Source organism: Limulus polyphemus, unplaced genomic scaffold (genome assembly GCF_000517525.1).
Source record: "Limulus polyphemus unplaced genomic scaffold, Limulus_polyphemus-2.1.2 Scaffold501, whole genome shotgun sequence".
NCBI classification, from domain to species: domain Eukaryota; kingdom Metazoa; phylum Arthropoda; class Merostomata; order Xiphosura; family Limulidae; genus Limulus; species Limulus polyphemus.
Window position 1 is genome coordinate 269,216 of NW_013666111.1, and position 11,350 is coordinate 280,565.

General features: G+C 30.8%; 1 protein-coding gene across 6 annotated transcripts in view; it reads left to right on the forward strand.

Moving 5' to 3' along the window:
* Positions 1-11,350, forward strand: part of LOC106458688 (chromobox protein homolog 1-like) — a 23,977-nt gene that overhangs the window by 5,974 nt on the left and 6,653 nt on the right. For 2 of the 6 annotated variants that reach the window (XM_022384955.1, XM_022384956.1), the window contains exons 2-5: positions 1,378-1,462; positions 4,176-4,306; positions 7,056-7,227; positions 10,001-10,098. In XM_022384955.1, coding sequence (XP_022240663.1) covers positions 1,412-1,462; positions 4,176-4,306; positions 7,056-7,227; positions 10,001-10,098 — 452 coding nt within the window. In that variant the 5' untranslated portion in view covers positions 1,378-1,411. The remainder of the gene's footprint in view (positions 1-1,377; positions 1,463-4,175; positions 4,307-7,055; positions 7,228-10,000; positions 10,099-11,350) is intronic. The other 4 variants (XM_013918221.2, XM_013918222.2, XM_013918223.2 and 1 more) reach the window with 2 other exon arrangements.

Genomic DNA, 11,350 nt, shown 5'->3' on the forward strand with positions numbered 1-11,350 from the left:
AGCAACACCCAATACCTTACTATCATCAGCAAATTTAAGTAATTTATTGACCATTCCTTCATCTATGTCATTGATGTAAATCAAAAAAGAGCAAAGGCCCTAAGACTGAGCCCTGAGGTACCCCACATGTAACATTAATCCAGTTTAACTGAACTCCATTTATAACAACCTTCTGCTTTCTTCCATCCATTTAGCTAACTTATCCCCCACACCTATAGAGATAATTTTTTACAAACCTTTTATGTGGTACCGTGTCAAATGCTTTCTGAAAATCCAGATACACCAAATCTATACCTTTACCCTCATCTACATAAGCAGTAACGTTTTCAAAGAATGTCAAAAAATTTGTAAAGCAAGATATACACATGCTAACCTCATACTGTTAAAATAATTGTTTGTTTGTTTGTTTTTAATCATGCACAAAGCTACACAAGGGCTATCTGTGCTCTGCCCACCACGGGTATCGAAACCCGGTTTCTAGCGTTGTAAGTCCGCAGACATATCGCTGTGCCACTGGAGGGCCTGTTAAAATAAAGCAAGCATCTCTGAAGCAAGGTATCAGTGGTTTTAACAACTTTTTTATATGTATGTGTGGATAGAGAGCTGTTCCAGTCACTTTGGTAAAATCATATTCTTCACAAGCCTATCTCAAGAGGTGACACACATACTTGTACAAACTGGTTTAATTTGGTTGTTTCTTCCCTGTATATATTATTTTAAAAAGTTTGTTACATGTTTATTTTTTGGTTCTTGGATTTTTGCACTTGAACCATTTTTCTGATTTAAAAGTGAATTAGAATATAAATCTTGTTGTTCATGCTTGAAATTATTCTCTGCTGTACTTTTCCAGTGTACCTGAATACCATAGAGTGGTTTAAAAGTAAAATTGTCAAAACAGAACTCATTATTCATCTTTGTGTCACCTCTCCATCTTTCCAGTTGTTTGCTAACGTTTACCTAGTTCAACATCTGTTTTCTCTCAAAATATAATTAAATGTATATCAGAAATGATTTAATGTACAATTTTGAGACAGGTATTTACATGACATATTAAAAATATTGAGAAATGTTGCTAAATTTAATAGCACAATCATTCATATCTACTAGCAATGTACTGGTATATATTTTTAGTTCTGATTTATTATATTGGTAGCTTGCTTTAATCATTGTTATATGGAAGTCTTTGTGTACATGGAAAACATTCTGATTGGGAATGAGATGAAATTGCATGAAGAATTATGCAAGATTTCTGAAAACTTACAAATATTTTTTAGTAAATGAACTATTGAATGAAGACTGGTTTAAGCTTCCTTGCTTTTTTATCACTAATGTTATATAAAGAAAAAATTTTAATTATTTACATTTTTAAAAATCTAGGCTCAAATCCTCATCTCAACAGTGAAAATACAGCATGACAGAGATGGGTGAAAAAAATAAGCCAGCTGCCTTGGTCAGTCTTAGTGTATGCATTGGTTTCATTTAGTGTTGAAAAATAATGATAAAATGTTGTTCAAATGAAACTAATATTTTTGCCTCAATGTGTAGCTAAATAGTTTAGGAAAGTATTAAGTCAGCATCATCTCATAGGCTAAATGACTTTTTAACATTGCTGTTCTGTCAAATGGTAAAAGAAAACACTGAATATATATGAACATAGTTGCTACAACATGTTAATAAGACACCAGTACAATTACAAATACACAGTATAACAAATGTTATGTTTTAAGGCTGACCATTGGTTGCCATTTTCAAACTTAAAGGCAAATTTCCATACAATATAAAATAATGTTTACCACCAACACAGCTATATTGTACAATCTAAACAATAGTAAATTAAATTTTTCCTTGCAACATATAGTTTATAGTGTCATTATTATACAACCGGGGCTGTAGCTGCAGTGGACTGGGCCATCTAGTGCTCTTTCTGCCCACCCAACACTAAGTTCACCAAAAGCCTAAAAAATTTCTTTGTCAATGTCACAGTACAATTTACTTCACAATTAGCTTGTTAGAAACAAACACTTTTCTTGAAAAGTCATGAAGCAAATAACTTTTGCTCTAAAATACATTTCAAGAAAATTCTACAGGAAAAAACTTGCATGCAAAACTGAACAAATGACCTGTTCCACACTAATTCACTTGTACATAACATGGCATATCAGACAATATCCACAGTGGATACCATATAAAACCTATTTTCTTTCCAGTAAAAGTTTATGTGATGTGTAAAAATATTTTCAAAATTTTACAGATATAAAAATATATCAATGTGTTTTTTGCATAAAAACTTTTTGATCTTGTGACTAATTTATATCAATTACCTTCTGTTAAAGATAGATCAATCAGAAAAATATATCTCGGCCTAGAATAAAATTTGTCTCCACTTTTAATTTTTTAGACTAGTCATTCACCTTAAACATGTGTTTGTCTAGTGACTGCTTGTGTGGAGTGTTTTATCAGACTTTCTGAAGGAATTTTCAAAAGTCATTAAAATTATAAACATTAAAATAATAACCTTTTTATTTGCCTGTCTGAGGAGGGGTGGGGGTATGCTGGCAACAACCACAGGCAAGTGCATCTTTTGGCTAGACTGTTTTTTACCACCCACCACTCAAATCATCCTAGCTACAACCCTGTATACAGCATAAACTATTACAATAGTTATAAAACCAGCAAAAACTGGAGTGATAGATTGATACTTACATATCCAGTTGTGACAGAATTTTATTCTGGCTTTTTAACCAAATATTTCTGTTACTATATGATGAAACTCTTAAGCTTTGATTTTCTGTGGATGCATAATCCTCTTGATTGACAGCAATGCCAAGGCAAATGTCCATGCTTGACCTGTCTGCTTTCAAGTGAATGTCTTACAAGCTTAAAATTGCAGAAAAAGTTCCATTTGATGAAGGTATAGCAATTGTGTTGCTTCAGCAAGTGTTTGTATTACAAAGCTTAGTAATTTCCCAGATTATTTGTTTCACACCATCGATGAATAGTGCATTCCAATGAAATCTGCCTTTAAATTCAACAAAATAAAATCTGAAATATTGTAAGGAATACAATCTTGGCAAAATTAACACAATGTACTGATGTTCTCATTCTCTCAAAAGACCAGCTCCATTCTAATTAGATGATGTGTAGAATTTATCAATTGTATTTGTATTTGGAAGTACTCTAGAATGACTTTTGTGTATTGATAAGTTAGACAAATGTTTTGTAAATGACTTTATTGTAGTAGATACAAGGTAATGAATTTGAAGAAGGAGCAGTTGTCCCTAAAACCACCACCACCACTTTTTTTCTGTGAGATATAATATGTCCACAACATTCACAATAATTAAGTCAAACCTCTCCCCCACACACACATTTTGACTCCAAATTCCACCCTTGCCTTTGGGTTATCATAATTTGGTTTCCATGTTTTATATAGATAGGAAATCATTCAAAAGCATGACTGAAGAGAAGAATGTTGGCATAGTGATGGATGAATTTACCCAAACCATCGAGGCAGTGTTCTACTGATAGTAGCAAAGCTAACATAATTCTAGGATTTATATATAAATCTACTGATTACAAATCAAAAGGGTTAATTCTCTCCCTATACAAACCACTAATTAGGTCTCACTTGTATACAGTTTGTTCTCCTTCTCTAAGGAAGGATATTGACTAATTGGAAAGGGTTTAAAGAAAGGCTACCAGGATTATTCAGAGGATGGAATGGTTATCTTACATGAATCTCAACTTAATTTTACTTGAGGAAAGAATGGTAAGAGGTGATCTTATTGAAGCTTTCAAGGTTATTTTTGGAATAAGTATGTTAAAGGCCTCTGAATTCTTTGTGCTGTATTCTGAAGATACGAGTTTAAGATTTGAAAAGACAGATTAGGCTCCAGTTAAGATACTTTTATTTTAATAACAGATTGATTGTCTTGTTGAATAAGTTTCCATTGGTACTAGAGAAGTCCAACGCTTCACAGTAATTTTAAAGGGGAATTGATGATTTCCTGAAAAGTAAAGGGTACATTTGTCAAATGTGGTTGTGAAAGGATAACCAAATGGTTCCTTCTTCTCGTCCCTATTTTATTGTAACTATAAAACAATCATTTAAGAATAGAAAGTTATTATTAATGTTAATCCATCATGCAATGTTTGCTAAATGTTTTCTTTTTCAGCCTACAATGGGAAAAAAGAAGCAGAAAGAAAGTAGTCCGGAAGTTGAAGAGTATATTGTTGAAAAAATTATCGACAAGAAAGTGACTAATGGGCATATTGAATATTATCTGAAATGGAAAGGGTATCCAGAGTAAGTGTTCATTTAAATTTACTTCTGAAGTTATATGCAGTAAGAAAAGAACACTATATCGTGTGTAGCAGTTAGTGAAAAAAATGGAACAAATTACCAGAAGTCTTGATATTGGAGAAACTAGTTTTGATACATGTCCTCTTCAGTCTTATGTTGTCTTTAAAGAACAAAGTGTAACTGAAGAAGACACACAAATGTGTCAAAACTAGTTTTTGCAATATCAAGACTTGTGACAATTTGTTCCATATACTGTTTGTAATGTAAGTTTGTTTTTTAATTTTTGTTTCATAATACACCACACTTAATGTGTACTGTTCATTCCCACACATCAGAGAGCACAAAAATTTAGCTTGTCTTCTTTAAAAAGAATGATGTATTTGTGGCTATTTCATATACATTTATTTATTCAGTTCTGATGTATATCAGTTGGATAATTTTCACATTAACATGCATCTATGTCACAATTAAAATATATTTATTCCTTATATACTTCTTACTAGATTTAAGTGTGGTGTAGTTAATAAAAAAAGTTCACCAGACTTTAATTTGAATATCTTAATTTCTTTTCAGTTCTTTAGAATATTTTTGACACTGGGCTGTTGGATTATGGCCAGCAGTTAAAAATCTCATCAGATCCAAAGGTTTAGGCATTGTTAATTTTAAATGTTGTCAGTAATTTGACTTTAATTTGAATATCTTAATTTCTTTTCAGTTCTTTAGAATGTGTTAATTTTAAATGTTGTCAGTAAAAATAGCAACAAAGAGTTTTTCATAAATATCTATTTTATAATTTCATTAACAATTGCATTCAAGGACAAACTATATTAGATATGACATATAGAACCAGTTAAGCATGGCTAGAAAAAAAAATTAACTTAGAATAATGAATGAGGAATTACCCAAATTTGCTTAAGAAGCTGACACAGTAGTCTCTTGACAGTAGACTAAAATATGTCTTCATAAAATAAGGGGAAGACTTGTATATATAATGTATGAGTGGATAATGCTTAGTTTTAAAAATGTCATGCCCAGTGTGACACGTATCATAGAGATATCAAGTGAGTGATAACATGTTACGATGATATTTTCTTGATTTTGAAAATTCTCATAGCTTTGTGATCTGATTCTTTTACATTATTTATTCTACAACTACAGTATAAACAAAATACAGTAAATATAGCAGAATAAAGCTGTTTGTTATTTATGCTTTCAATATACAATATTTTTCATCAGTGTTGTTTTCTGCTACAGAGTGCATAGGCATAGGAACAAATTTATTTGAATATTGTGCCAAATGAATATGAACAAAATGTAATGTGAGACTGTATTCTTTATAAAAAAACTAGAATTATGAACAACATGGGGCTAGACGTTTTTAAGAGAATTAATATTAACTTACAGTCAGAGTAAGCTATGTAGTAAGAACAAAACTAAAATCAACCTAGTAATCAGTATGATTAATTAAGTATACTTTTTTTACATTTCTACTTATAATAAGAATGCATTGTTTCATCATTTGGGTACTCTCTCTGTTAACAATATTTTTTACCATAATCCTAATAGTAGTTCACAAGGTTCAGCCGGCTTAGGAGATTTAAGTTGGTCCTAAATATGTATGTTAACCAAATATAGCAAAATATCTTGATAGTAAAAGTACAATAACAATAAACAATAAATCAAAAGAAAAAGTAATGACATTCATTATACTAAATAGTATATAACCAGTACTGTTAATGAAAGTAACAATAACTATAATATAGTATACTTTACTTGATTATATTTACCACAGAAGAACGACTGCATTCTAAATTAAGACTGGGTTAAGCATTTAAAAATGGTAAAAATACTGAAATACAAAATCGGATGGTTAAGGTAGAATTACAATGCTGTTTGATTCAAACTACTGCTAAACTTGGTGTGCAATATGGCACAGTACATTTTAACTACTGAAAGAGGTATTGTTATTTACTCTAAAATTCCTCTAATGCAGCCAGTACAGAATTAGCCAGTTTGTTACAGCACAATAAGACATTCATGGTTCCTTAACTGTTAAAAGTGCACTAAAGCCAAAACAAGCATATGCCATTCTGCCCCACTACTTTTCATAGTTGAGCAACACACTCGTATTAAAGCATTCACCAAGTTTATGTGAAACCCAGACTTGTACATCTGAAACCCACTATGAATAGCAGGATTTGTTGCTGTATGTTTTTTATTGTTCTTCACCCAAAATTTAGATATTCAAGGCACCTGAAAAACTTACATTTGTTTTTGTGGTAGTCATCGGTGGCTTATAAGACACTGCCCCAAACTTTTATTGTTGTCCTTGGTAATTTATACAATACCAGTTGTTTTGTTTCATTTCACCATAATATTTGTGTGGACTGAGGAGTGATCAATTTTGGTTATCCAAGCCGATAGTCCACGTTAGTATGCTTAGAGGCCCTTTATATTTTTGTATTCATAATGTTTGAGTACTGATACAGGTTTGTTTGTTTGTTCGTTTCTTCTAAACTAGGGAAGTATGTGAATGAGATACATACTGATGATTACTGTGCATAGTTGGTACACACAGTTTTTATTCCTAATACATTTTTATATAAAAATGTATACTTACTTGAATACACGTCTAACCTGGAACACTGATTTAAAGAATGTTGCAGATCACCCTAGTTAAGGTTTTTTTCAACAAAAGTGTTAATCAGTTTGTTGTGGAATGAAACTTCTACTTCTTAACATTTTAATGTAGTTCTGAGAACACGTGGGAACCGAAAGAAAATCTTGACTGCCCGGATCTTATAGCTGAGTTTGAGAAATCATACAAAAGTAAAGACGGTGAAAAAAATGATGAGAAAAAAAAGAGGAAGATCAGTGAAGATGGTTCGAACAATTCGACCCAAAAGAAAAAAAAGAAACCTGAAGTAAGAATGTGTTTATAGCATGGGTTTTGACTTTGCATAAGTTTATATGCTCTTTTCATATTGTTTCATTTTAATACACATTTTAAGTTATTAGTTTAAATACTCAGAAAATCACTCTTTCTTTAGATGTTGAAAAGTACGTAACTGATCTTTAGATGATGCAATGACAATTTTTTGATTTCCAAAAGCCTAAAATTGATTAAATTGTAAAGTTCTATTTACAGTTTACTGTACAGTAACATTTCTTTATTGGGAAATTTATTGAAGATTATTTTTTACAGATACAATATTTTAAAAAATTTGGTATAATGAACAAAAAAACATTTTTTGTTTGAATTCGTTCTTATTCATATAATGAAAACCATTGTTAGAGATCAGCTGTGTACTCAGTGTATTACACATCCAAAAATATGGATTATTTATGATATTTAAATATCGAGTACATACACCAATTTTTCTGCCCACAGCTTGAGGTCTGCTATCAAGCCTCAGATACTTTGTTGGCCTCTGCTGTTTCTTTAGCCAATGTGCATATATAGTACATATTAGCTAGAGATGCTAAGAACCTACAAAATACCAGTATAGAACTATTATAAGCCATGCAAATACTAAGTAATTTTATTATTATTATATATTTCACCAATGCTTATTATACAAAATATCATACTCGGTCATAAATTATTCCTAAGGTTCCTTTTTTAAAAAACAATTACCTAAATAACCTTTTTTTTAAGGTTCAACTCTTTAAATATTAGCGTTTCAGCAAATATTTTGTCAGTCATACCCCATCCAGAGTCAAAACTGAAGAATGATTCTGGAAAATTACTCCTTGGTTTGAGATTATAATGTTTATTTTAATTAAAGTTTTTAATACCCATACCAGCCGTCTCTGCTATACAATGTGTAATACCCTTTGCAACAAGATTGTTGAACTTGAATATTTATTTGTCAGCTTTAAATACTGAGAAACAGTTTTTTCATAGAGGAAATTACCACAAATCATCAAAATGAAGATTATAAAGAGAGACATGGTAATTTTATAGTTTTGTCTTATTAACAAGGGTAGGCCATTATGTTTTCAACAAGTAATTACAAGGAATGAAACTATGGATCAGTAGTTTTAAAATTTGAGATCATGGCAGACTTTGGTCGGGTCTCGAGATCAGTGAAAAAATGATCATATGTAGCAAAAAAACTTAATGGACCAGTTGAAATACACCCTTAGTTATGCTGTCACAGTAACATCTGTATTATTCACTAGAGGTGCTATTGATTGATCTTATAGGCCTAATCTGGTGATAATGACATCATTTACACGAATATGTGCATTTGACCTAGTTTAATCTTAAATGAGTAATAATATTATGTAAGATAGTAATAAGAAATGACAACCATGTATGCATACTTGTGAAAAAATTGAAAAACCTACCAAATATAAGCAGTAAGAATGTTAAAATTACAGGCAAAAAACAACAACAACAAAATTATGAGGCCTTGAAAGTGTGCTGCACAGCAATGAAGAGAGGCCACTGTGTCTACTACATCACTCAGTGCTCTCTTCAGAAAGTTTGAAGCCAAATAAACTGAGTCATCATCTTCAAACATGGCACAAGGAGCATCAAGAAGAACCTAAATAATTATTCCTGTGTCAAAATGAGGAAATGTCCATACTGAATAATTCATAGAAATGTAAAACCCTAACTCAAGTGTAAAGATTAGATATCAAAAAGATTGTCACCATAGGTTAAGCAGAAATACATAATTTGAAAATGGTTCTAGTTACACTCTGGGAGCTCATCAGCCTAAATATAATAGTGAATTATAATTACAGCTTTTAGCTATTATAAAATAAACATAATAATTTTAAATAAATAAACAGGCATTTAAGTACACAATAATATTAAAATATACTTAAAAGTAAAATAAAAAAAATTAGATTAAAACTTCAAGTGAGTAACATATGTGGATTAGGGTCTCTTTCCTCTGACTAATGTATAGATATATATGTGGATACTTGTGTTTCCCACTTCTGAGGTTTATTACCATCATACTCTTTTATGTTTATGTTTCACCTTATTGTTTGTTATAAGATGTATTAAACTGTTGGTCTCAACTGTTTTTCACATAAGTATTTTCCAGTTTTGAATCATTACATTATATTCTTGGTAAGATGATGCAGTTTGAGTTATGTAATTCTATCTGAAGCATATGTAGAAGTATTTATAATTTTACTAACATGTGTGTGATAATATTGATTAAAAATGCCCTAATTACATTAAATAGAGACCTTTCACACTGTTGTGAACAGATTTTTTTCCATCACACTGTATTCTTACGAGTCTTTTTAACACATGATTAACCTTTGCTGTTCACATAATACACAATTCCTTCAGTTAATTAATCAGAAGAAATAAATGAGCATGGATCTAAATGTGATATGGCTAATAAATATTAATCAATTATAATTGTATTAATGTGAAAAGAATAAAAAATATTAATACTGAAAATTAAATTCATTAATCTGGCTTGGTCTCACTACATGGATTTTTATAGGCACACAAAATGTTCTTTCTATAGTCACGTTAATGCTTAATGTTCTATTTCATGAGTTTTTGTTTTGTTTTATAAAAAGAGTTACTTTTGATTTTCATTTGTTGTCTAATCATTACTTTAAAAATCAGTAAAAGTGAGATAAGATTTTAAAATTGTCTTTGCATTTAATTTAATTTTAATCATTTTTATTAAGCATTTTGACTTTGCTTTTGTTTTAAAGAATGACAACAAACTCAAAGGATTTGACAGAGGTTTAGAACCAGACAAAATTATTGGAGCCACAGATTCAAGTGGGGAGCTTATGTTTCTAATAAAATGGTGAGTTTCATTGCAAAAAAAACATTCAGCATGTTTTTATGTATATATGTGTGTTGTTTCGTCTTATGTGAAGTGAAGGTTCTTGAACCCACAAATGTTGCAAGCAAACACATATCACATTTCAGGATGGAAACATAGATGTCATAATTCTTCCACACTGATATGTTACACATGATACACAGTTGCTGGGTCCAGTGGTCTTGGGAAGCTTAATATGAACATTGGAGCCACTATATTCTGTCATTTCAGGTCCTGCCTACACTGCTCTTTTCAACAGGTGCAAGTTATTGTAAAAATTAAATGCTTGTTTGTTAAATTTTAAGTTCAGTTACAAAATTGCCCTCTAACTGATTGATGCCATCACTTGTTTGAGGATGAGAACTGGCTGCCATTTGGTAAATTTCCACCATTTCTTTTGTTAAATTGGCCATGCACACAATTCAGGCAAATCCTGCAAGAAATATATTGGATGGGCTGGGGATGAAGGTAATTCTAATACTTGAGAGCTAGATACAGGATTGCCTTGTCATTTTTATTGTTTATGTTAAACTGAAATCAATATGTGAGGCTTCTTTTAAATGAAGTATTGCTGAACAGCCTACCAACTGCAAAACGTCTTTTAAAGCTGAAGGTATCCTACACCTCAGAAATGAATGAATTTTTAGAGTACAATGGCAGATGATCAAAAAGGATCAGCTTAAAGGTAGGTTTTAAATATTTTGCCATTCTCCATAATGGTATGTGCTTTTGGCCCAATGTTTAGAATATAAAAGAATAAACATTTTTACTTCCATCGAATATTATTTTTATGTGTGAAATTGTTTAAGATGAAGCCCAAGTTGAACAGAGACAGATATGATCAGATAAAAGTTGGAGGGAGGAAGTATTCGACAAAATTCTTGATAACGAGTACTTTTTATTACAAATTAAAACATAATTCAAATACATTAAACGTTACAGATTTCAAAACTATTTCAGTCTCATAAGTTATAAAATCCTGGGACCAGTAATTTCAAACACATAAGAAATAATTCGGTACCTGTTTAATTTTGCCTACATTTTTTTTTCTTCTTTAGAAAATGAATGAAGTATCCATAGCTGTCGTTTAAAATATTCTCTTTGTACAACTATTGCCCCAATACTTCATAAAATTACCAGTTTCTGCTTAATTGGTCTTGTGAGATAGCAAAATTCTATTTTTTTTTATGATTATAGTTGTGTTTATAATACATTTATTATTTCCTTCTATCAT